This window comes from Podarcis filfolensis (assembly GCF_964270895.1).
Source record: "Podarcis filfolensis genome assembly, chromosome: 7".
Classification (NCBI taxonomy): Eukaryota; Metazoa; Chordata; class Lepidosauria; order Squamata; family Lacertidae; genus Podarcis; species Podarcis filfolensis.
This window is the reverse complement of record NC_139603.1, coordinates 45,908,291-45,935,164: the sequence shown is the minus strand read 5'-3', so window position 1 is coordinate 45,935,164 and position 26,874 is coordinate 45,908,291. Positions and strand designations below refer to the sequence as shown.

At 41.6% G+C, this 26,874-nt stretch overlaps 1 protein-coding gene across 2 annotated transcripts in view; it reads right to left on the bottom strand.

Moving 5' to 3' along the window:
- COLEC12 (collectin subfamily member 12) overlaps positions 1–14,445 on the bottom strand; it is a 76,815-nt gene extending 62,370 nt beyond the window's left edge. The window contains exons 1-2 of one of the 2 annotated variants that reach the window (XR_014550132.1): positions 13,899–14,445; positions 837–887 (exon numbers count right to left, since the gene is read on the bottom strand). Coding sequence is in view for 1 of the 2 variants with exons in the window: in XM_083622586.1 (XP_083478712.1) it covers positions 837–887; positions 13,899–13,905 (58 nt within the window). In the remaining variant the exon portion in view is untranslated. The remainder of the gene's footprint in view (positions 1–836; positions 888–13,898) is intronic. The other variant, XM_083622586.1, reaches the window with a different exon arrangement.
- Positions 14,446–26,874: the final 12,429 nt, after the last annotated feature.

Genomic DNA, 26,874 nt, shown 5'->3' with positions numbered 1-26,874 from the left:
CATACACTACAAAGCCACCATGCTGGAAGTCAATGGAAAGGCTTCCAATTTAAAACTCAAGGCTCCTCCAGTCTTGTTTATTGAGCATTCATTATGACTCGCTTACACAAAGCTTATGTGGTTATATTTTCAGCTGTTTCTGTACTATTTTGAAAACCGTTTTAGCTGCTTTTATGATAATCTGTAAATCAACTTGAGATATATATAGATATAAGGTGATTAATAAATTAATTCATTATCATCAGCTGTTGCAAATGGTCTTTAAGGTACTAGGTAAGGATACCAAGCACTCACAAACCACATGGGTAGAGGGGAAGGGGGAAATTCCCCATTCTGCTCAGCGTTAGTCCACATGGGCTAGCAGGAGATGCACAGAGTTGGGAAGGCTATTGTTGTACCTGAACAGTGATGGTACTTCAGACTCACAACAGGAAACAATACTTTTATAATGCACTTTGTGTTTCATGCCTTCTCTTGTTGCTACTGTCACTATTAAGACCAATGTCAGGAAGTGACTTAAGTCATAGTATCAAGATGGCATGGCTCTCAGTTGCTAGTAAAGAATGATTCCTTCTGAATCACAATGATTGGCAAAAACAATGACATAAATAAGCAAGTGATGAAAACGGTTTCCTATAATAAGTAAACTTTATACAACTAACACATCTTCTCCAAACGTATTCCAACACTTTCAACCTCCAGTCAAATATCTTGTCTCTTCCTTTTAAAGTTTGAATTACATGCTAGTCGTAAACATTCACAACACTTTTGTGCTATGTCTGAAGAAGTTTTTCTTCTCAGTTTAAACACTATGAAAATGTGAGGTTTTAACTTACCAAATCTCTTATAGCCAAAGGACTGAACCTCCTCTTCTTCTGCAAAATCGTCTGTGTATACATATAAAAAACAAAGGCAGAATTTTATATTAGTATATGACAGTCTCTGGCATATAATATAGTGTACGATAATATATGTTTGAACTAAACATTTGTAGACAATTCTTTTTAGAATTTGCACTTAAATGAAATCTTTGGCTCAGTGAGATCTGAAAAATATCAAGGGCATTTTCCCCACCCACCCCTTGAAACATCTATCTTTAGTTGATACATAACTTTTGGAGTTCTGTTTGTCGGAATCAAAAGTACAAAACCATCTGGTCATGCTCAGCAGCTTGTGTGTGGAAATTATTGGGTGGTCCAGCACATAGTTTAATAGAACAGACTAATTTCACTTACCAAACAATATCCAAGAAAGCAAGCTATACTTGGCTTGAAATACATCACTGCTGCAACTACAATAAGGCAAACAAATACAGAGATTTAACCCTTGTCCTGTGTTAGAAGAAAAAAGAAGGATCTTTTATGAATGAGGATGAAGACCTCCTAGCAAGATGCTTTGAAGTTTCTGATCTTATGCTTCATGTGGTCTAGTTCTTCCATAGACAGAGCGAGGCCTGTAATCAGCAGGCTTGCCAGGTTTTCATTTATCTGACATCATCATTTATTATAAGTTGCTAAGGGTCTAAACTTGCTGGGTTGGATCCAGATATTTATGCTTAGAGTAGACTCAATTAAATCAGTGGGACATAAATTGGTCATGGCTAACTTAGGCCTCACTAATATCAGTGGATGATATACAGAATGAATAAGTTAGAATAATATAACACCAACAACTGACAACATTAAAAACAAATAAAGAAGACATAGAAAACAATTTTGTTGAAACCAAACAGCCCAAAAGGGGAAAGTTGTAAACAACAACTGCCAGTGGTTTTATGTAGCTGTTGAGATCTACAACTGAACCCTGACATACTCTCTATGAAACTACTATGCCAAATTACTGGGTACCCTGGCAGGTAAGAGAGAAAGTTTACACACTTCATACACTCAAAGCCAGGTGTGCGTGTTTGTGTCTGCATGCATACTTACAAAAAATGTATGTCCAGCATTGGAACACATATATCTCCTGCCCTAATATGGATTGGTTTTGGAGTGCCATGTAAGGGTGGGGTTTATTTTGCTGCTATCATTAAGGGTTTTCAGTATCCAGTCAATATTAAGGGACTTTGCTTCCAGTATTGCTGTCCAACAGGGGTGCCATCTCGTCCTTAAGATTGTGGGTGCCTGCCACCACAACGTGGACATGAGACATCACATGCACACACTGCATTGTGGCGGCTGGTGGTGGTAGCTCCTCCTACCTACAGCCAGCGAGGGACCCTTTTCTGTGGTGATGGGCTCAGACTCAGAGGCAGAGACACTGCCTCAGTGTTTGAGGCCCCCCCCCCATAAAAGAGGGCCTCACTGGCTGGCTGCGGAGGACAGCGCTGAACTGCTTCTCTCTTGGAGGCAGCGCCGCTGCTACCTGCTGGCTTTTCTCATTGACTTTGTGGGTGCCCAGCCCCCACAATTTTATTATTATGGGTACCCAGGCACCCAGGGCCCCCTGCAGCTGGCTCCTATGTTCTCCGTGTAATCTGCTTCAGATTGCTTGTTGGCTTGTAGGCAGAAGTGTTATTTCTAGTCAGGGACGCGGGTGGCGCTGTGGGTTAAACCACAGAGCCTAGGACTTGCCGATCAGAAGGTCGCAGTTTGAATCCCCGTGACGGGGTGAGCTCCCATTGCTCGGTCCCTGCTCCTGCCAACCTAGCAGTTTGAAAGCACGTCAAAGTGCAAGTAGATAAATAGGTACCGCTCTGGCGGGAAGGTAAACAGTGTTTCCGTGCACTGCTCTGGTTCTCCAGAAGCGGCTTAGTCATGCTGGCCACATGACCTGGAAGCTGTACGCCAGCTCCCTTGGCCAATAAAGCAAGATGAGCGCCGCAGCCCCAGAGTCGGTCATGACTGGAACTAATGGCCAGGGGTCCCTTTACCTCTACCTTTATATATTACCTTTTGTATTTTCTTGAGAACAATAGAAATTATTAAACTGCTTTGGACTTTACCAAATAAGGAAAGAAACAACAATTCCATTACCTATTACTGATATGACACTATCCCTTCCTCACCCTTTTTCTTCCATTCCAAAGACCACTAGCACATGTCTTTAATGCAGAAGAAACATATCTGGCATTCATTATAACTTTAGCATTTGTGTTGACACATGGCACAAGACAGTTATTAACATGGAAAGTGCAGTTGTTCAGGGCATACAGCTGTATTGGCTTCAGCTCTATTATTAATCAACACTAATTTGAATGACTAGACACAAAGAATGTGTGCTGTGAGTAAGTGAAATTCTTAATGGTGCTTTTACTACAGTAGATCTGCAAGGCAAAACAGAGCTTGGCATGTAAGGCCTGGAAAGAGTTAAATAGCCAGCTATGCTTGTTTCTGGAAATCCACACCTCCACCCCCCAAACACTAGATGGTTTGTTTAAGCCAATTAATTACTCATGGTTTGCCCAACAGCGTTGCCAGGAATTTATTTAGCTATCCTGGACCATTGCATTAATTAGTTTTGCAACCTTATAAGAGTGTGACTTCTTTTTTAAAGCATAGTTTTTCTCTGCTTGGCAGTAAGACTCTGTAATGATTCATGCTAAATCTTTTGCTTATGGCGTGCACTTGTGGTGTTTTTAAGACAAATACAGAAACAGAGCCATAAATGTATGTCAGCATGTGTTTCTGCTTTCAAAATATGAATACATGGTTGTGTTCTATCTGAAAATGGCCTAGGCAACTCATCATCTATGCATGGCTGCCATGACTTTTTTATTGATCCCAAAGATGTTTTGAAGAAACCTGGGAAGTTCAGCACTAATCATTTGTGAATGAAAAAGAACCTCTGCCTCATACCTGCAGAAGTTGTGCCTAAATCTGCATCAGTCTTCCCTAACCTGGTATCTTCCAGACATTTTGGACAATAACCCTCTTTCCCGACTATAGGCTATGTTGGGTGGGACTAATGGGAACTGGAATCCAACAATTTCTGGGTTGTTAGATTAAAATGGAGAGAGGGGAGAATCATGTACGCCACCTCGAGTTCCTTGGAGGAAAGGTGGGATATAATGTAATAATAAAGAGTAAAATAAATGAATGTCTGGTGTCAAGATTATGGGCCAAGTCTACTAAGAATCAAAAGCTGAGGCTCACACTTTGTCATTCAAGGATTTTATTCAAGTTCAGTCAAGTTAAGATGGTGCAAGTGTTGGCTGCATATACTGCAACATCCTATTCAAAGCAACAAAGTCAAGGTGACTGCTTGCTAGTCCTGACTCTGGCCATTGAGATTTCTCTGGGAAACTCACAAGCTGGACACAAATCGAATTAATTTACTGGGATCGTTGACCAATTTAGACAAACGAGAACACACAATACATGACATTTTCTAATTCTAAATAAGCAGGCAGCATGAATGAAAACAAGTATGAGACTAGCTAAATTAGAAACATGTTAAAAGAACTTGTATCTGAACTGTAATGTGAAAAAATACTGCTGCAACTTTTGCAGTTACAGCAGAAATATTACGCACTAAAAGCAGGGCACAACAGTGACAGTCACCTGTTGTTTATTTCCAGTCAGAAGTATACTTCCCCTGAATGATCAACGAAGCCAAACTTCAAAACAACTAGACCAAGATACAAACTTTTCCCATTCATAACATGTTTGCATTACAAGGCACCCAGTAATTCTCCCCATATTCTTATTCTTCTCTGTCTTGGACTGAACCAGAGCTGTGGTGCCTGACATGGCTCCTCTCTGCCTGACACTGGACTCCTCAAGCCACCTTCCCTCACTGCAGTGGTGCCAGAAGCCCTGGAAAACACAATTTTCTTAAGGCACGTAAGTCTGTTAGACAACATTTCTCAGGGTTTCTGGTACAGTGGTACCTCTAGTTGCGGACTTAATCTGTTTCGGGGTGCCGTTCACACCCTGAAAAGTCCACAACTAGAGCGCCTCTTCTGTGCATGTGTGTGGCGTGATTGAGCACTTCTGCGTGTGCGCAAAGCGCACAGATTGCTTCTGTGCATGCGTGGGCGGTGAACCCGGAAGTAAACACTTTTGTAAGCTGAAAGTCTGTAATGAGCGGAATGCAACACGAGGTATGACTGCATTGTAGAGGCTGCTGCTACAGCATGCCAGACAACAGAGGGAGAGGCTGTTTGCTACAAGGTAAGTGAGAAGAGAAGGGAGCTTGCAGGTAGAGTATGTGGGAAAGGATTCAGCCCCATTAAGTCCCCTAAAAGATATAATTAGGAGTGCAACAGGGTCCAAATTCAGAATGGGGCTTAAAAACAACACCATTATGCTTAGTTTCCACTGACAAAGCCTGTCCTCTATGAATCTGACTAATCTTTTTTTGTTGTAGGGTCTAGAAAAAATGACATCTTGTGACAATTAAGTCCAGCAGTTAATTATGTATTACATCAGACCCGCATTCCATGGTGGCTAAACTTCCAGAGGCCTCATGCCATGGGTGGGCATGGACATGCAAAAAGTGGAAAGGCCACCACAGACACACTCCCACTCATATGCACCCAGTCACCACATCATTTTCATACACATCCACACATATCAAGCACCACACACCCACTCTTACACATAACCCACAACTATTCATTCATCCTACTCACACACATACCTCCTCAGCAATGAGGCTTGAAAAAAACCAATGCATCTTTTCCAAACCAAACTGCCAGAGGGGAGGGGCAATCTTTGTGAAAAGGGTTAACCCCCTCTTTCTCCAAACTATTAAGTCTATGAAGATCCCCTATTGCTTGGAAACAGCTTTTCCTTGAAGCTAATATTAAAAAGTCTAGTAGTCAAGCAAAGGAAATTTTGTTTTTCTGTTTTAATCATCCTAATTGCTGCATGAGATGCTGATGTAAAGACACCACAAATTGGTGGTGGGGCTCCAGGTGAGGCATTCCTTTTCTTCAATGAAACACAAGTACAGTGGTGCCCCGCAAGACGAATGCCTCGCAAGACGAAAAACGCGCAAGACGAAAGGGTTTTTCGGTTTTTGTGTTGCTTCGCTAGACGATTTTCCCTATGGGCTTGCTTCGCAAGACGAAAACGTCTTGCGAGTTTGTTCGCTTTTTTCTTAAAGCCGCTTGAAGAGGCGCAGTTGTGACGGACCGTGCTTCGCAAGACGAAAAACATTGCAAGATGAAAAGATTCGCGGAACGAATTAATTTCGTCTTACGAGGCACCACTGTACTGCTAGCCAAGGCCAAGTAGGCTTGAGTTCCTAGATTCCCAGACCTGGAAGTCAGGTACACTTTCTTTTATGAAGCACTGGAATCCCAGCGCTGGAATTTAGCCCTGGACCTTTGGTTTATTAATCCTTGGCATGAATTCTTTGGCATAGAATAGATCACAAAGGAAACTCCAGTGAATTGTCCACACTCGGTGAATGCCGCTTGAGTATGACATTTGTTCAGTACCCCAGAGACCAGAGTACTGTAATGCTTAGAGGACTAGGGAACTCTGGATTCTAATCTCCATTCAGACATGTGGCTTATAGAGTGACTATGGGGGATTCCTGTTCTTTCAGTCTAACCTACCTCAGAGGCAGTGCCTTACCAAATAGGCAGAGTAGGCACCAGCCTATGAGCCTCAGGCCTTTTGGGGGCCCTGCGACAATGGATCAAAATAATATTGATTTGATCTTGAAATAAAATTACAAAAACGTATTAGGAGATGATTTTTGAGAGGGAGCCTAAGATTGCGACTGCCTTGAGGGTCTCCACAGGGTTTAATCTGGCACTGCTCACAGGATTGTTGTGATGTTAAAATGTGAGTTTGGAGAAAGAGAAAACCATGTACACATGCAACACATTTAATAAATACAAATACACATTGAGTTTACAGAACTGTTTAAAATCCCCATGAAATGATTGCTCAAACTCAGCCATGAAGTGAGTTAACTATAGGCATGTGCCACATTTACCTAACTACTGAATGACTTTAAGCAGCTCTCACACCTCTGGGAGAAAGAGAAGATTTCCAAGCAGGCTGGCTGGAACCCTAGGACCCCTCATGTTACAAATTAAGGGCAGTACTCAGCATTAGGGATGCTCCAAGATTTCATTCAGTCCACATTTTAAAGAAACTGATCTGATTTACACTTCCCAGACTAATACATCGGTTGGAACAAATTTATCCTTTACCAAAATTCCTATAAAACATATATTTGGGGTTGAAAAGTATACAACCATGTATACAACCCATTTATAACACATATAAAGATGAATCTTTGAGAGGAAATGAATGAAAAACAAGCTTTTTAAAATGCAGATGGATGTGGAACTGGCATGGAGCAGATAGCCATTTAAGAAGGCAGCAACTTCCATTCCCATCTTCCTTCATCATAATTAGTGCTGTTTCCCTTCAACCACAATTCAGTTTCTACCAAATACCATTTATTCATCTCAATGTCTGCTATTTAATGTCATTTTACATAATTTATGTAAGTTATGAATTTAACATAATTAATTCCACTCAATTCAATCAATGCAAAGGAAGCATAATTTAAATGGGGGGACGACCCATCATCAATTATGCGATATTTGCAGATTGGAAAACAACAACAACAACAACCACCAGTTGGTTTTCACTGGATTGATTTCTGTTCCAGTCATGGGCCAAATAAGCGAGCACCTTCTGTTTCCATTTTTGTCAGAAAGAACAGACTTATGAATGAACATTTGAGAGACTGGCACAAACAGGAAATTTAATGATCTGCCTCTCTCTCCTTGGCATATATATGGTTGGCATCCTACTTGGTGAATGAGATCTTGAAACATGACCAAGCATGGGACTTCCAAATTCCTTAATCCAACCCTCCTAGCATATCTAAGTGGAAGTATTAGGTACCTTTCAGATTTTTTTTTAAATGAACTACCAGTGATCAAAATTTAACAAGAGTAAACTCTAAATATAATTATTTATTTGGGGCTGGGGACACAGCTAATAACATTATGGCTCAACACTTTGTGGAAGTGGGCATTCAGAAAGGATGTGTTGACGGAGGTTGGTTAGTTTTATTTCCACTTTAAATACACACACAGAGATTTGCAAGTACTGCAGCACCACACAAATCTGTAAAATGGTGTGATTTGTGCTTCGGTGTTATATTTTTAAACAGTACATTTGTCATGGACCATGTGTGACCAAGAAAATCTGAGGCTGAAGCCAAACTTTTCTTACCCATATAGCTTTTCAGCCTTCTCTGGCAGTCTGTCAGGCCCATGAGTTCCTTGAATCTCAGTATGATTTCAGTGGGACTCTTACAGCCTTACTGAAGTTTTATTGATGTCATTCTTGGCGCACGTGAGAGGGAGCTGCTGCACATGTCGTGTTAAATACAAATAGTAATCCAAACATGTTTTTGGTGAAGAGTATTCAGAATGTGAGAATCATTAAGCGCAAATGTGACCATTAATAATCTAACTGCAACCACCACTCACTGCTATACTGGGATTTGACCACATGTATACAAGAGTGAGTTTTGAAACTAAGCATGACGCTTTTACAGTAAAAAATGATTTTGAAACAAAACTCACTTCTCTACCAAATCTCAGCAAGTTCCTATTTTGGTTACTAATGAAGAATTTGAATTGGCTAGGCCAATTTTCTGTTAACATTTGAACAGCTAACAGGGAGACACTAAAAACCTAGATTTACAGCATATTACTGATAAGAGACTGCACTTGATACTTAATGCTATAATAATGACTTTTAAAAATATGCAGTAAATCTATCCTGGGTGTTTACTAGATGTGTTTGCAGTGCATAGGGGAAAGTATTTTTGTGTTCTGATCCCTCAGTCCTAAAAAACAGATTCCAATCTCCGCCTGTTTTAATTTCAGCCAGTTCCATTTATTTATTTACTCAAAAGATCAATATCCTGCCCTTCTAATGCATTCACATAGCCATTCCATATTGCTTGCTTCACTTTAAAGAGCTGGATATTTTTGCACACAGATTTCACTTCTTCTTGAACTGCATCCTGGTTTTTACCATGTTGAGTTTTCATAAACATTTTGTCCTTTTCATGCACCCATGTTTTGAAAACTCAAAACAATTTAATGCAGAAAAGTTAAAGTATCCTGAAAATCTAGATAGCTTGATGCAAGAATTTTGAAACATTGAGCTGCAGCTACTGATAGATTAAGCACAAGATAAACTCAGCTCACACAACAGGGTTTTTCTGGTTCCTCCTCCCCACTGAAACCCACTGTGCCCTAGTCCAATGAGCTACAACCGAATTCAGGACGCTTGCCTTATGCACATGCAAGCGCCTTTCTGCTCAAACAGACAGAGGTGGATTTAGGACAGCATGACTGGTTCTGCTGCATTGGGCACTGAGCCATGAGGGCACTGCACAACTAGAGGGCATCACAACTATGATGGGTCGTACTGAACTGAGCAGAATGGAGGGCGAGAGGTGTGTGTGTGTGCCAAATTATGGCCTTGCACAGGGCACTGCTGAAGTTTGAAAGACCAACATCCGCCCCTGACACAGGGCACCTCCTAAGTCATTCTATTCATCCTGTGTCACTTTTGTTGCTATTGATTTGAGAATTGGTATATACTGTATTGTTAGAATTCTCAGAGCAGTGAGAACTCCAGAATACCTGATTATGTTTCCTTGGAATGAGGTCATTAGTAGCATTTTTGTAATATGTAGTTTCATTTGCACATGTATACAGGTTGAACATAAGGGAAGATGCGATATAACAATGTATATTGAAGCTGTCTACTTCCCATCAGTTTTCTAGGGGGCATAGCCACCACCATCCAAATGTTGTTAGCTTCCAGAGTGAAATAACCACCCTGGAGGTTCTGAAGGAAGGGTTGGGCAGCTACTTGTTGGATATGTTTAGGTGCAATATATGCTGCCTTGCTTCAGGGTTGCAGAGCCAACCAGTACCAAAACGTGTAGTCTAGATTAATTCCAGCAATCTATGTGTGTGCTCTAATGAGCATGCAGAGATGTTGCGACAGCAGGTGGGGATTCTTCCCATTCATTTCATGGGGAAGTTTCACATACATAAAAAGATACACAATGCAGGATCATCCCTTATGAATGAAAATATGAGATGCTACAATGAGCCCGCATCAATGATGGGCTTCAATGGGTAAATCCATTCCCATTACTCACAACTATATTTTCTTTTCCAATCCTCCCGCCAAGAAACATGAATACTTGTTTTGTTGCTATCTTGTTTTATGATCCCATACTAGCATGTTTAAGATTGCGTTATTAACTAGAATATGCTATTATATTACCTGCCAAAATGTTCCATTTGTAAGTCATTGGGGTAGGTACAATGCAATTCAGGTTTCTGGATAATTTCCATAATAATTCTTGATCTTTAACAGATAAGAATTTGCAAATTTGCAATATTATGAATTGTAATCAAAGCATGGATAAACCATGTCCTTAATGCAAGGCAGAATTGTAATGAATACTTAGTAATTCAAGGAGAATGATTTTTCACTCATAAGAGAGAGAAAATCTTCTGACCTTTTCCTTCTTTAAATTCAGTCTTACAGAAAGTTGGAATTTGGCAAGGAAATTGAGCTGCTTGTGTAGGAGGCATGCTATGTAATCCAAAACTAGAATACTTTTAATGGTGACTAGAGGGAGACTGTATCTTCTTGCCCAACTACGTGATGGTCTTTTTCAGTTCTTGTTTTAAAAGTTAATGTGGCAAATCTCTACAGAACAGAGAACTTCCAGATGCTGTCCTTGAAAAATGGATCTGAAACTGGAAATGGTACAGAATGTGGCAGCTAGAACACTTCTGGAAGCTAAGCACTCAGGTCATATTACTTTTGCTACATGCTGTATATTAAAGACTGCCTTCTTCCTTACAGACCCTAACAGTTCTGAAGATCAGCAGAGATCAGAAGATCTTGGCAGTTCTACCTTTCACAAAAGTTTGGGCTGTTGGTGGTCTTGAGTGTGGGTATTCTCCGTGGCAGCCCCTAAGTTGTGGCATTCCCAGAGATGAGTCTGGCTTCTTCATCATGCAGCACATGGCTTCCCACAAAGAATCATGGGAACTGTAGTTACCGGTACTTACAGGTGTTGGGAATTATAGCTTGGTGATGGATAAACTAGAACTCCCATGGGGGAAGCCATGTGCTTTAAATGTCATATCTCATTTAAATCTGTTGAGTATGGCTTGGTTGGACACAGCCCAATATAAATAAAACAAAAGTTATATGCATTTCATAAATAATGTTTCAATTGTTCTAACTAACCCAACTTGCGGATATGGCCCAACCATCCTGTATTGTGGCCTATCTAGTGCTTCACCTGTTAATCCAAATTATTTTGGCACACAATGTGAAAATTGCTTACAGTTGTCAGTCATGACTAAGTTAAATCCTATTGCTTTTGATAGGTCTACTCTGACGAGGATTGGATCCAGCCCAATGTATTTTTGTGCAAATCACTCGTGATGTAATTATTTAGATAATCTTCAGCTCTCTAGGGATGTTGGATGTTTACTGCAGCAGCAGGTCAACTCTGCTGTTACTCATGAATAGAACACGTGATTATTCTAAACATAAAAGCTCAGAAGTTTTTATGAAGGAGGAGATTTAAACAAAAAAATGTGGAAAATCAATTGTGTGTGTTAAAGATGCAACAGGAAAGAGGGAAGGTGCTTTGGCACTGCTTATGATTTTCATAACTCTTGCATTACCAGTTCATTTGCCATTTTCATTGAAGGATGTTTCTCATTAACTCTGTAATTTAAAGATTTCATTTTACTGGCCTTCTTATGAGTTTCTGGAAAAACACTCCACAAAGCGATTGTGCAATTTCTTACAGAAAGAGAGTCATTATGACCTACCAAGAAGACTGAGAACATGCAACCCTCCAACATGAATAGAATCTCCATTAAAAGCATCAATATTTCAGATACGTTTTCCACTTTTTCCAGATGAAAAATCTCACTAGAATTGCTATCCAATGCACATTTTCTTCAAAGTAGGTAATATTGAATTCAGTGGAGCTTACTTTCTGGCAAACATGCATAAACTCAGGCTATAGGTGTCACAGCAAGAAGGCAGAAATCATGCATATGAGAACATTAAAGCAACATTTTTCCTAAGATAGCTGCGGCTACCTCAAATCTCCATCATGTGGTAGCTTATCATATATGCAGCATGTCACGTGGACACAGTACCAGTCAAGGGAAAGAGATGCTTTGTGTACAATGCAGTTAACACACTAAAATCCCCATGTGACCTAAATTATACCCAAATGCATGAATCAATGAAAAACTTCTGTTGGGACCAGTGCACTTTGTAACATTTAGAATAAAGCTGGGGTTACAGTCCGCTCTCATTCCCACAATGGACTTAATTCCTTGCACTGTACGACAACAACATCATAAGGTATTGCGCAAAAGTACATTGCCTCTCAGTTGTTATCGCCACTACATCCATCCTAGTACAGTGGCACCTCGGGTTTAGAACTTAATTCATTCCGGAAGTCCGTTCTTAACCTGAAACTGTTCTTAACCTGAGGTACCACTTTAGCTAATGGGACCTTCCGCTGCCGCTGCCGCATGATTTCTGTTCTCATCCTGAAGCCAAGTTCTTAACCCGAGGTACTATTTTGGGTTAGCGGAATCTGTAACATGAAGCATCTGTAACCTGAAGCGTCTGTAACCTGAGGTACCACTGTAGTGCCATGCGTTATCAGAAATAACAGTATGGGTGGCTCTACAGACCATTTGAATTGCTAACCATCTCCAATGTTCTGTACTTTACTCCCCACAAGATGACATTCAAAAGTTGTTTTCACATGTGTGTGGGCTCAGTGAAAGAAAATACTTTCTCCCATAGACTGCCTCTCTGGCAAGCTAAGTCAACAACCTCAGGATTCTTATTGGCCTCTGGAAAGAACTATCACAACGTTTACTGCCCTCTTGGCATCTAGAATTGAACAGCACAAGCTAAGCAACAGGCTGATACTCAGCCACAGATTCCTTATACAGTATATATTTCTGTTGCCTACTTAGATTTATTTCTGTGGCTAAAGAAAAACTATGCTTCACAACTACTTCCTAAACATTCCTAAACATCATTCTTTGATGCCTTATTCTCCGAAGTGCAAAGTCCAAAACTTATTCAGAGGTCCTCACTTTTCATTTTCATTGTCGAGTGCATTCTTATACACATCTACTCAGAAGTAAGTGCTACTGAGAGACCAATTGGATATGTTTCCAGGTACGTGGGTAGAGGACTGCAGCATAAATGATTTAAGTGACACTTAGTGGTCACAAGCTATAGAACATAATCAATGCATGCATGCCAAAGTGTGATTTGTAAGTGAAGGCGGGTCTTTAAACTTCAGATTTTCAGCACATGCAACCTACAAACTAAATATTTTCCAGTCTTGAAAGGGGAGGGGGGAATGCCAAGTATATTTCACAAGCCAGTTAAGCCTCTGCTAGAACCTAATCATTGCCAGATGTCTAGAAGCAATACTAAGAACATCATGAAACGCTGGCAACCCCCCACTGCGCTCTCTGAAAAACTGCAGGGGGAGGGGAAAAGGGGGGAATGAAAAAAAGATAGGTGGTCAAGAAAAATGTGCTGGGGAAAGCAGAAATTGTTGTGTGGGTGAGTACTTCATTCTCCTGGACAGATTTTCCCAATCCAAAAAAATCCAAAAGGGGGACCTGTAAACAACTAGCAAGAAGCTGAGCTCAGACTTTTCTCGAGGAACAAATGGCAGCTTTCATCATTAATGGACTAGAGCACGGACCTGATGCAGCTCCAGTTTTACACACGCACACGCTTGCAAAAATATTTGCTCCTACAATAAGCACCACATGTTCATTTGCTGACAGACTCCTGCTCCCGCAGCCCAGCTCCTTCCCCAACACTCTCTGAAAGAGCCATACGCCTTGTTCCCTTGCTTACCTTTCATGTTGGCAGGCAGGGCAGCCACATAGGAAACTTTCAGACGCTGGAGAAGTTTGTTCCTTGTTGCACAAAACTCCTTTATGAGACTCTCATGCCGGGCAGCTCCCTGGAGCTTCTGATCAGCGGGTGGATGGAGCTCTCTGGACTAGCTGCTTGAAGCACCAGCCTTTCCCCCTCTGGTCTCTCAGAATAGTAAACTTTGCAACTCTCCCCACCGGCCTGAACTCACACGACCAGCCTCTGCCCCTCCTCTCCAATCTCTGCTCGCTTTGGGAAACGACAGAAAGCTGCTGGCTCCACAGTTCTCCCCCCGCAGCTCTCCCCCCACCTTCAGTTTTCCCCGCCTCTTTCACGAGTTGGGCTGTAAATTGAGGCAAGGGAAGAGTCTGCAATAATAAACCCTCAGGCGAAGGTTGAATGAGGAGGAGGAGAGAAGCTCTGAAGAAGGGTTGTTCCCTCACACTGGGAACCGCAGCCTCCCCTGACTTCCAGGCTGTCCTGCAAAATCCCTGAACTCTCAGCCGCTCTCCCGTCACCACGACACGGGGTTGACTCTTCCACAGCGGGCTCCGAGGGAGGCGAAAAGTGGTGGTTTGGCGCCGGGCGGAGGTGTAAACTTTCTTGGCCCAAGCGCTCTGAGAGGATGGACTTAAAAGCGAGGGAAAAGCAGAGCCACTTTCAGCTCTTCGCAGCTGATATAGGCTCGTTCCTTCCGTCCCATGGGGGTGGGGAGTCTCGGTTCTCGTGAATTAAAATAAATAAATGGAGGAATAATCGAGGCACATGTATCTTGAAGGTTGAAGAATCACCACAGAAGTAGCTAATGTCGCTTCAGCTTCGATGGGGTCTTCATTCGAAAATACAGCACAAATGGCTTTTAAGAAAAAAATGTTGACGTGTTTCCCCCCGTTTATAAAACGATGTGAAAAACATAGGTTCAATTTTTAATGTCAGTTTAAAATAAGAGCAAAGGCACCAGACCGTCACGCATGCACAAACCACATAGGATAAGTTAAGCTTCCTGCCAGCAAACATGCTCTGCAGTCTCACACATGTTGTAGTCAACATTCACAGTGTAAGTTTAAAGCGCATGGCTTCCTCAAAAAATCCCCCGGGGCCATAGTTTACCCCCCTTATAGAAGTACAGTTCCCAGGATTATTTGGGAGAAGCCATGAGGTTATCTAGTAGACGCCAAATATATGGAACATTTGACAAAGACAGTCTCTCACAAAAGATCCTCGAATAAGTTTTCTAGTCATGGGATAAGAGGGGTAGCCTGTGTGGTGCCCTCCAGATGCTACTGAACTATGATTCCCATAATCCCTGACCATTGGCCCTACTGGCTCTGGCAGATGGGAGCTGTAGTCCAACAGCATTTGTGCCCTCACCACTACCCCTTGGATCAGAGGTCAAAGTGGGGCAGTCATCTCCACCCCTTGGCCATGACTTTAGCTACACACACTTAGTCTGAGCAATTTCAGCATAGGCTGTGTTGCTTCTTTCTTTGTAGAGGAGATCTAGGATTGCATGGTGCAGTCTCCCCAGGACAGTACCATTTTAAGTTGCAAGCAACGTTGCCAAATCGACAGCCCAGAAGTGCTGAGTTGGAGCTGACTGCTGATACTGAAAAGCAGATGAAGTGGAGATGACCTGTACATCCTTACCAGAAGAGATGCAAGGCTGCAAGTCAACAGAGGAGATAGACGTTTAAATACTGTTTTCAATGTGTATGCTGCTGCCTTCATCTCCTTTGATTTGGGGCTGCTGACTGTGTCATTTTTAACGGAGATTCCTTGGTCATTTTGTGTGCTTACAGCGTGTGTGTGTGTGTATGGTTTTTTATTCATAAAGAAAGGAAACAAATACCACAAACACCAACAGCTCCCCACAAAAATGGCAAAACAAAAGATAAGGAAAGGGGGGCATCAGCCTATATGTATACAATTCTATTCCATGGGTACATAATCAGAAGTAATTATATTGCATTTTAATTCACGCATTCCAAATTTCCGAGGATGCTGCAGGCAGGTGCACTCATTATAGTTTTTACTGGGCATTACACAATACACAAAAAACTCATTTCAAAACACATTAGATATGACAGGGCACTAGGGGTGTCATAGAAACAACACCATAAAAAATGTTGGAGAAGCTTTGATATTCTGGCATCTGAGAAGGGGACTCCTACTCCCATTACAATGTGTCAGAACTGGTGTAAAAAGAATAATATTGTTTAAGAATAATTAGATGTATTAGTAAGGATCGTGAGAGCAGAGATCTAAAATATTTCCGGATGAAGTGTTTGTTGACAATATTTGCAATTGTCGAGATGTGATTTTTAGGAAATTGAGAACAGTAATGCAGGCCTTGCTGAATTGTGCATTTATTTATTATTATTTATTGAATTTAAATACCGCCATATACCTGGAGGTCTAACGGCGGTTCACAGAATAAACTATGTCTGCTTAAAAGAAAAATGGACATGGACATTATTTTTTAATAAGCCTGTTTACATTCTTAAGCATATTGATTCATTTATGTTGTCAGTCTACATTCCAGAAAGAATGACTTAAAGGTGAATAAGTTTTTTTAAAAAAAGGTTTACACAGTGTTAGCAGGCCAATCCACAACCCAGTTATGACAGAATGTTTGGACGTAAGATGATTTACAGTTTGCTCCTATGTAAACTTGCACAGGATATGGCTGTATGTCATCTTCATCCCAGTTACCTAAGCAATAAATTGAACTGGGAAACCTGATAAAGTGCAGCCTGATCCTATGTTTGTTTAGGCAGAAGGAAGCCCCACTGAATCCTATGGGACTTACTCTTAAGTTAGTGTCAGAATTTAGTCCTTCTCAAAAATTGATCCTGAGGTCTCCTTAAATGAACAAGGGGAGCAGGACCCTCCAGCATACTTCCACACTGCCAATGTCCCTGACCCCCAGGGCTTTTAACAGCTGTTGTTAAACAAGTTTTATGTGGGAGGAATGGTCCCCATCTGCACAGATAACCAGTTTGAAGGGAGACTGTGCTACAGTCTCAGACTGTTTGTAGTGCATGTGTTAGTTCCATCAATTGAACAAGCAGATATCATTACAGGAGCTGACACAATATCTGTGTGATGGACTTACGCATGCTAGATATACTGATTCGGTTCTGCTTTACCCAGAAATGCCTCAGTCTGGAACTTCTTTAACTAAACCTGCATACATGCCATACTTTCAAAGCACATTTGAAGGATCAAACAATTCTGGGCAGTGTAGTTTACCCCTCACAGAGTTACAAATCCCAGAAATCCTTAACAAACTACAGTACCCAGAACTCTTGGAGGCAAAGAATAGGATTCAATTGTGGTTTAAAAGCTATAGTGTGTACACTACCTAAATCACAGTGATGTCCCCTTAGAAGTGGTTGACTGGAAAACCAGCAACAAGCCTAAAAAATGCAGAATCAAATAAATACAAGATATGAAGAACATTCCTTAAGAAGTGATGCTGTGTACAAAAGCTGGATGTTTCTTTAGACGATGAAACACTTATATCTGAAAGGCATTGTAGTTCCTTTTATCTGCTATGGAATGTGGCCTCAATCAACAGCTATGTTTGGACCTTAATGTATAAACTTGCCAAGATGGTAAGATCACTGCAAGAAAAGTAGATTTGTTACTCAAGTATCCTATTTTAATATTTGCGGATTCCAGTTGTAGTCATTAAGATTTACCATCCAGAAAGCAAGCATAACTAAGCTTAGAGAAAATAAGTGTTGAAACACACTACTCCCTCCTAATTTGAAACTGGAGAGCATACAAAGGCTTTGTAAACTATTTAAGCATGATGCTGATCATACAGTATTTTGGTCAGTGCCTCTGTAATTCATGTAAATGACTGTTTATGAATGTACTGAGCCTTTGATGTTTTGCTTTCCTGGCTAGGATAACTGCTTTAGTAAGTGTTTCTACTCTTCTTTGACCTTGATTGTTTTGGAGTAGTGGTGAGAGGGTGGGAGCTGAGCAGGCTTCAGAAAGAACAGACATACCAGAAGAAGGTTGCATACACACCATATATTTAAAACACACACGCACCAATAATCCTGGGAACTGTAGTTTGCCCTTTACAGCACAATTCCCCTTTAAAACTACAGCACACCCTTTAAAAAACTAGTTTCCAGTATTCTTAGTGGACAAGGGGAATGTGTTTATATGCAGCCAAATAAGAAGGGGAAGGAAGAAATCTCTAATATATTGCTCAATTTATATTACAGTAGCAACTCTGCCTCCCTTTGTTTTCTCTTAGGCTGTATTGGCACTACAGTATTTCCTTTTCTGCTCTGCACATTTTGGATATGTGTTGCTTACACCAGAGATTTTCAATCTTTTGGGTCCTTTTTTGACCAGCTACATTCTTTCTGCGGCACCCCTGTGGGGTTCAGGAGCCCGCATATGTCACCCCTTGCCTGCAGAGCCAGCAACCCTTCATCCCTTTTCAAACACTCTCCCTTGGGGAGTGTTCCTCAGTTTCCTCTCTTCTTGGGAGCTCTCTGGGCAGCTGTAACTGGTGCCCCTGGTCTCTGAGCTGCCCCCATCCTGCCCCCAAAAGAGGTGCCTCCTCACACTGCCCCACCGGGGCCTGAGAAGCATTCCTGGCCAGACCCAGAGACACCATTCACCTAAGGAGCTTTTAGCCAGGGCTGTTGCAACAAACAGGTGTGCAAGACTTTGGGAGGCAGAGAAGAGGGAGGGAGGAAAAGAAAGTGTTGCCTGCAGCACCCTGGACTATCATTCAAGGCACCCCAGGGTGCCACGGCACACTGGTTGAAAACCACTGGCTTACACCATTTGCCATGCATCATCTCTCATTCCCAATATCCCAATTGCTTACCTGTTAATTACTGGATAGATTTTGCTAGAGGGTGAGGTGGGAAGACATGGAGATGTGCATGTTAAAAGACAGAGCAAATGAAGAAACAAGCATGCACAATGTAATAACCGGGGCGGGGAGATGGTGGCACACAAAAACACACCCATCATCGCAATGGTCATAGTCAAGTTTTCAGAATGCCCAGCCCCACACATTTGTGTAGTAAGTATAGCAGGCTTCTCTTCTGACTGTTAGCATTGAAGGGTGGTGGTAGCATTGCACCAGTAGTGATTTCCAGATGTTTACAGTGCAGATTACATAGATCAGATGTACATTACAGATGCCTCAAATTTGCCCTGACACATGGGAAACAACTATCCCAGACACTGTCATAGATTCCATTCATTGTGCCAGTAAGGGAAATTGGGGCCCCTGTCTGGTGTGTTACTATTTCCATTTCTGACAGTGACGCCCCCTCCCCAATCCCTTGATGGAATTCAGTAACCCAGATCTCTGGGAGACATTTCAGCTCTGCTACACAGCCTCCTTGCTTTGCCTGCTGCTATTCCATAGCCTAGTATGCAAAGAATAAGACTGCTACATTTGGGCAGTAAACCTGCATGCAGGTGTTCCAATGAACATATGGAACAACTAGTGCATGCACATACAGATTCCTCCATTTATTGCAATGTCATGAACTGTTCTGCATTCACGCTTATGTTTCATGCAGAAACAGAACTGTTTTGGCATTATTGTGAAAGGGGGAGCAATGCTTGACACCTCCATGTGTGCTTTGGGTCTCATGGTCAAGGTGTCTCTCTTTCCTGCCACACAGTCATTTTCACATTGTAAAACAGTAGCCCTTAATTTATTAATGATAAATGATATTTTAGGCATGGGGTGGAATTCAACATCATACTATTACAATAGTTCCATCAGTGCAAGCTTTTCGTCTTGCTAGATAGAACAATCCCTTCCCCTCCCCCAGCAGTCCTCACAATCTCCCAGAACTGATTTGGGTGGGGGATGTATGGGAGGGGAGGAGAAGAGGGAAAGACCCCTCAAACTAGTGTGCTAGTTGTGCTGGCTTTCACTAGTGCAACTGTTTAGTTGAATCTGGCCTGTAATTTTTAATTGTGACTGCTATCACTTTTTAATTTTTTTTTCAGAATAGCAATGCATTAAGTGTGTGTTTGCTACACATGTATTTAAGAATCGCCTTCGGAACAGAATTGCTCAAGTTCATTCATACATTTAGAAAGAAAAAGTCTCAGTTCACACGTTTGGGATCTCCTTTGTACTCAGGAGGACACTTTACATATTGGCTTGCAATTTTTGTTGTTTCACTGGAACATTATCTGTTAGTGTGTAGGTGGGTGGAGATGATCCTGACAATAACTGGAGCCAGTCTTATGAACAGGAGCCAAGGGAACTCATCAAACTCTACTTGTGAGGGATAATTTCCCCCTAACTCTGGGTAGGGGCATCTAGAGAAGAATCACCCTTTGTGTGCTTGCAGCTCACCCTGGGGTTAATGGCATGGAAAACTGTGGACATCTGCTACAGCTCCTCTATAAATAATGGAGTGGCACATGAAGTTAGAAGAAGCTAGTCAGAAAAGACAATTAATTGTGGAATCCATTGAAGAAGGGGAAACAGGAGAGTAGACATTCTAACAAGGCTTCAGTGTCTTTTAATTTGTTAATTGCCACTGGCAAAAAAAATGCATCACAGTGCATTTGTGACCTGCAGTAGCTTAGATAACAAAACCAGCTCAGTATAATTAGGAACAGAGTCAGGTACGTATCTTGAAAAGCATTTTCCCTTGGCCGTCATACAGGTTTTATTTTCTTTGAGTAAGGACAAATTACGAGGGATGAAGCCACTGTAGCTTCATCAGTTTTGATCCAGTTTAAGGCTTGGCTCCCCCATCACACACACACATTCTATCTTTCCAGAGAGAAAACATGAAATATAATGTTGATTCAGCAGTTCTGGTACATGTGCAGGGACTCTGGCATGTGGATAGAATTCTTTGCAAGCTGTGCTTCCCCATTCATTTGAGTGATAGTGATGCTGCTCTGCTGCTGCTGTTGCAGCAGCAGCAAATGTATCAGAGGGAGCCTTGGCCAACCTGGCTCCCTCCAGATCTTTTGGACTACAACTCCCATCAGGCCCAGCCAGCAAGTCCAAAACATCTGGAGGTGAAGGCTGTGTTGGTTCCCACCCTTGGACAAAATATCTGGGCTATTCAGACTTTAAGATCACCAAATTTGCAGATGACACCAAACTGGCACAATACCACAGAAGATAGAATCAGGATTAACAGATTGCAGAACTGGGGCCAAACGAACAAAATAAATTTCCATAAATTTCCTGCACTTAGGCAGGAAGAACCAGCTGTAACAGAAGAATAGTGTTTTGATCAAGGGAAGTAATAGTCCTACTCTATTCTGCCTTAGCCAGATTCACCACACCTGGAATACTGTGCCCAGTTCTGGGCATCACACTTTAAGAAGGATATTTGCTCCTGCATTGTTTTTAAATAGTGGAGTGGGACCAGTCAGCCACAAAGTTCTCAACCAAAGCGAGAAGTCTCTGCTTTCAAGTGAGCACTCCAATAAGCGGGGGCTGCTGTGCTGGCACAGACAGCAGAGCACCCTTGGTGATTCTATTGAATATAACAAGTGTGTGATTTTTCAGTGCAACCTTATTGTTCTAGTAGGGCTGTCCTAAGTGATTCAGGACTCAATGCATCAAGAAGACAAATACTAAATCATCATAATTTCCAGGAAACATTGAGAAGTTACCCTATATGCATGCAATATATTTTGCAGTATTTATTTAGATTTTTATCTCATCCTTCAAATACATTATCAGAACAGCTTACTGAAATGCTGAACTTATCATTAAAAGTAGTCTAATAAAATAAAAATATTTTAAAGTAGCATAAAAATCATGCAAGTAACAGATCCAACTGTGTTTAAATGCCTGTGAGAATAAAAATATATTTGTCTGACACTAGGAAGACATTAGGGTGGATGCCAATGAGAGAATTCAAAGCTCGGGTGCCACCACTGAAAATATTCTCTCTGCAACAGCTACACGCCAAACCTCAGATGTTGCAAAGATGCAGATGATGGCCTCTGGTGATGATTTCAAAGTATGGGCAAGCACACGTAGTATAAGGTAGAGTGCTGAAGGTAATACATACTTCATCTGTGTTTGATTTAACGTAGCATTTGCTTTCCCACACTGCCCTTTCAAAATAATGTATGTGGTGAACTATGGAACTTCTTCAAATTAGAAACATAAATTGCAAAGCTCTCTCTTTCAGGAACAAATGTCTGCTTTAAAGCTAAATCCTAAGCAGCAGTCCAAAAATAAGACCTTGGTGTATTTGATTTACAAACATATTTTTGTTATTAATGTTTGCAAGCTTTCCAGCATACTCTGAAGTTTTGCTGTAATGTTATTCCTATTAAGTCACTGATTTCCACATGGCGAGCATGTTAGCTAAAAACACTTTTGCCACTACAATGAAAACACAGAAAGACTGCAGTGCAGCAATATCCAGAATCTAAAAAATCCATTATGCAGCGCAGCTTGTTTAAACCTGAAATTGTATGCGACTTAGCTAGAGCTCCTCATATCCTAGGCAACATGTTTAGAACAGCTTTTAAACAGGAAACCGAAAAAATGGCAAAAAGAAAACAAAATGCAGGTTTTTAAAAAGGGTTAACTTTGTTTGAGATATGTAAGTTAAGGTAAAGGGATCCCTGACCATTAGGTCCAGTCGTGACCAACTGTGGGGTTGCAGCGCTCATCTCGCTTTATTGGCCGAGTGAGCTGGCATACAGCTTCTGGGTCATGTGGCCAGCATGACTAAGCCGCTTCTGGCGAACCAGAGCAGCGCACGGAAACGCCATTTACCTTCCCGCTGGAGCGGTACCTATTTATCTACTTGCACTTTGATGTGCTTTCAAACTGCTAGGTTGGCAGGAGCAGGGACTGAGCAACGGGAGCTCACCCCGTCACAGGGATATGAACCGCCGACCTTCTGTTTAACCCACAGCGCCACCCACATCCCCTTGAGATATGTAGACATGACTAATTTATCTGCTTGGCAAATAAATGTTTGGTGCTTTCAGATGAAAACTGTTAACAATGAAATCAGACTTATTTTCAAAGAAGGGGGTTGGGGAAACATCAACCTCCTGAGGTTGTTGGGCCATAACTCCATTATCCCTGACCATTGACCTGGGGTTCATGGGAGCTAGAGTTCAACATCATCCAACAGCTACAGGTTCCCCACTGCTCTAGAATTTTTGAAGTATCTTCATCCAACTGTTCTTCAGCTTTGGTGCTAAGGAAGAGAGGAGTGTTGTTTCCAAGATCCAGATTTATGCACGGACATCCCATATTGATTGCTCTACAGTACTTCCATTTCCCCCCCTTTGGAAGTGTCAGTGAGCAGTAGGAAGAGAATGGTGAACAGGTTGCAGGGCGTGAGGAACAGCTGTGTCAAATACCCTTCAGCAACCGCCCAATTTTCCAGGAGCTGGTGCTGGTTATATACAGATAGTGTGCACATGCTTTTGTCAGTAGTACTGAGTAACTCATGAATGTGAACGAGAAACTGGAACCCAGTAAAAACATATGACTGCCATATGTATCATTCCATTGATCACCACAGAGTTTGGCTCAAACTTTAAAATTATTTAAGTTGAGTTTCTTTCTCTCTTCCCCACTCCCAATTTTTGGGAGTGGAGAAACCAGAGCGCTGTTTGCTTGGCATGCAAAATGTTTTTGCATTCAGCTGAGTAGCTTGGATTACATATTATGATTTTTAAATCACCTTTGGACCAATGAAAGCTGCTGCAGATACCCTGTGTTTGTGCTGTGAGAGCACACCTCCATTTTCAGCATAATGAAAGATATGGTGAATGCAAGACGGTGAATAGCCTTCTAGAGTCATCTTCAAAGGCAAAAAATATAACTAGTAATGAACAGGTACGCAATAATTTCTTTTGATCGTTCTCCTCTAATTGAGGGTTCATCATATATCAGACATGCCATAATCCTTAAAACGCATGGTGCAAGACATTTGGAGGGAAAGGAAAGAGTGTGAAACAAGGTCAGCAAATGTGTGCTATAGTTTTCCTAGAAAGTTCCACTTTCCTCTCGCTCCCATCCAAGACTGTCTGTGTGTGTGTGTGTGTGTGAGAGAGAGAGAGAGAGAGAGAGAGAGAGAGAGAGATCAGCATTTGGATCGCAAAAATTGCCTCCTCCTGTTCAAAGGAACCTTATGTTTGGATACAATTTGATGCCCTTTTCAAATTATATGGTGGACTGTGATCATGGCAAATAAGCCAGAAGTTTTACTTAATAATTTGTAATTAAAAGAAAGCTTAGTGTTCCCATGGTGAATAAAAGCTCATGTATTACATAAAATAACAAGAAAGTAATATTATATAGTTCCTAGATCTGCATTTTATAAGTATCTGTTTGTAATTCCATGAATCTATTATTGGCAAGAGGACGAAAATATATTGCTTAAAACAAATACTGGATTGAGAGCTACTGTAATGGTACCTCAGTGGTGTGTTAGGAATGTGTGATTAATTCTGCATCCGTTATTTCAACAGGAAGAATATCACAGATTTCCATATGGTTGCATGGCTATTTAAGGGCCCCCATAGTAGTTCTGAATAACAGCAACTAAGTAGATTTTTAAACTTTGTTTTTGAGAGCGTTACTGGATATTTTATAGACAGAAAATCCATGTCACTGAACTCTCCTATATTTGACCTCTCCCCTGCACAGTCAGGGTTCTAAATCGCATGAGGAACCTCCCTGGGTACAGTTTTCATGGGGCAAACATTTGCTGTCCATTGGGTGTAGGATGCTGGGATGGCCCCGGCAAGCATGCTTCCTGCTTCTCCCTTTCACGACTTTATTCAGAGAGAAATAGGGCTGGTGACAGGCAATTTATCATCCATGTGTCAGCGCCATCCAGCAGAGTCTACATAGCTGCACAGTTCTACCTTGCATTTCATATTCCTTTCCATAATAGTTCAGTGGTGGGGGGGAATCCCATTCTCATCAGTGTTTTCCCTCTTTGTCCAGGGGTCACCTTTAGGGGATATTGGGGACATCTGGAATTTTGGGGGGGAAATTGCTGAGGGGGCTAGTCACAAAATGGGTGGTCATGGGGATGTGGCATAACACAAAATGGCAATTGTAAGGGGTGTAAAAGAGGTCGATCCGGTCAAAATATTAACTGAGCAGGAGCAGTCTCTCACTCATTGTGCATTGAGAAGATACTTACTGACACCTTTCATGGGTGCCAGAGGAGGTTGGGTGCTGTCCTGGCAGACGGTGACCCCTGGTTCAGCCGTTCATTATGTGGTGTGAGGAACAGACTTAAGTGACAAAACTTGTCACTTAAAAAAAAAGTCAATTGTACTGTTTTACTATTTTCTTTGTTTAGTGCCATCTTACATGGGACGCGGGTGGCGCTGTGGTCTAAACCACTGAGCCTAGGACTTGCCAATCAGATGATCGGTGGTTCGAATCCCCGCGACGGGGTGAGCTCCCATTGCTCGGTCCCTGCTCCTGCCCACCTAGCAGTTCGAAAGCATATCAAGTGCAAATAGATAAATAGGTACTGCTCCGGCGGGAAGGTAAATAGCGTTTCCGTGAGCTGCTCTGGTTCGCCAGAAGCGGCTTAGTCATGCTGGCCACATGACCCGGAAGCTGTACGCTGGCTCCCTTGGCCAATAAAGCGAGATGAGCGCCGCAACCCCAGAGTCGTCCGTGACTGGACCTCATGGCCAGGGGTCCCTTTACTTTTTCACCATGTTTACAGATTACAGGTGTGATAGGCAACTTGGCCAAGGGGCTTACAATCCTGAAGTAAAGATACAGGTAAACAAAAGGAGAAGTCTGTTGTTAGTTGCGCTGGAGCTTTGTGTGGGATACAGACTGAACGGAACACACTGTTGCTGCATTTCTGATATAACTCATAGCTGAGAATTACACTGGAAAATTCAAATCCATTTTTTCAGTCTATAAGTAACGTTGAAGTTGTGTTTACAGACATGTGTTCCATTACATTTTCTTTTTCAGTAACACACAAGAATCAAATATCAAAACTATACATTGAACTATTAAAAGTTGCTACTGGGTCTATGCGTGGGCTAGAAGTAACTTCGGGAACTGCTATGGAGACCCTTATAGGAGACATTAGACACAGAAACATTTGACTAACTAAAACTGCAAAATGAGTTTCTGCATATATATATAATGCCTTAAAGTTGCCACACAACATTGCATTCCATACAATGTGCCCCGTGAATGGCAACTGCATTTACAAACAAAGGGACTTCCATGTGGAATCAGTTAAAATTTGCCTCTGCTGCTTTTTGTATAGGTGATTGCTGAACTGATTTAAAGAGTAAAACACTAAAATAAAAATTATTAGGGTCAATAGACACATAGCAGGAGAGTGGCTGTGCCAAGGACAGTTATTAGACTTCCTGACTCCTCATCCCAGCGGACAACCTTCTTCTTTCCCTTTCAAAATGTGGATGGTTTACTGGAAGAGAAAAATCTACAAACAAGACACATTCCTCTGTCATAGGGTTCCTTTGTTACTTGATATAGGAACTCTTTTAATTACTTAAATAACTTCACTGTATGTGGTGGGGTATGGTAAATTTGTTAGTGGCTTTTATTAACAGTCTGAGTATACTAAGAGTATGGAAACACTCTGAAAATGCTCGGAAGGTAGCCCAAGAATATATTGAAGTTCTTTAATTAAGTAATTAAAAGAGTTCCTATATTATCCCCCTTCTCTCTCTCTCTCTTTTAAAAAAATAGATTACATATGGTTTTGGGATGGACAAATATATTGACTTTTGTTTCCCTCAGTTTTTCAATTTCATGTTCTGTCCACTACTTTTCCCCATCAGTTTGTAATTTATTTTGTGGAAAGATCCTCACAAAAATCCTCAGCATCTCAGTACCCATGCCTCCTAATGTATATACTCTGGGGTTTTGTTTTTGCTTTTTTGCGATTTTGTCTTGCACCCTGAGTTCCCCATGCTTCGC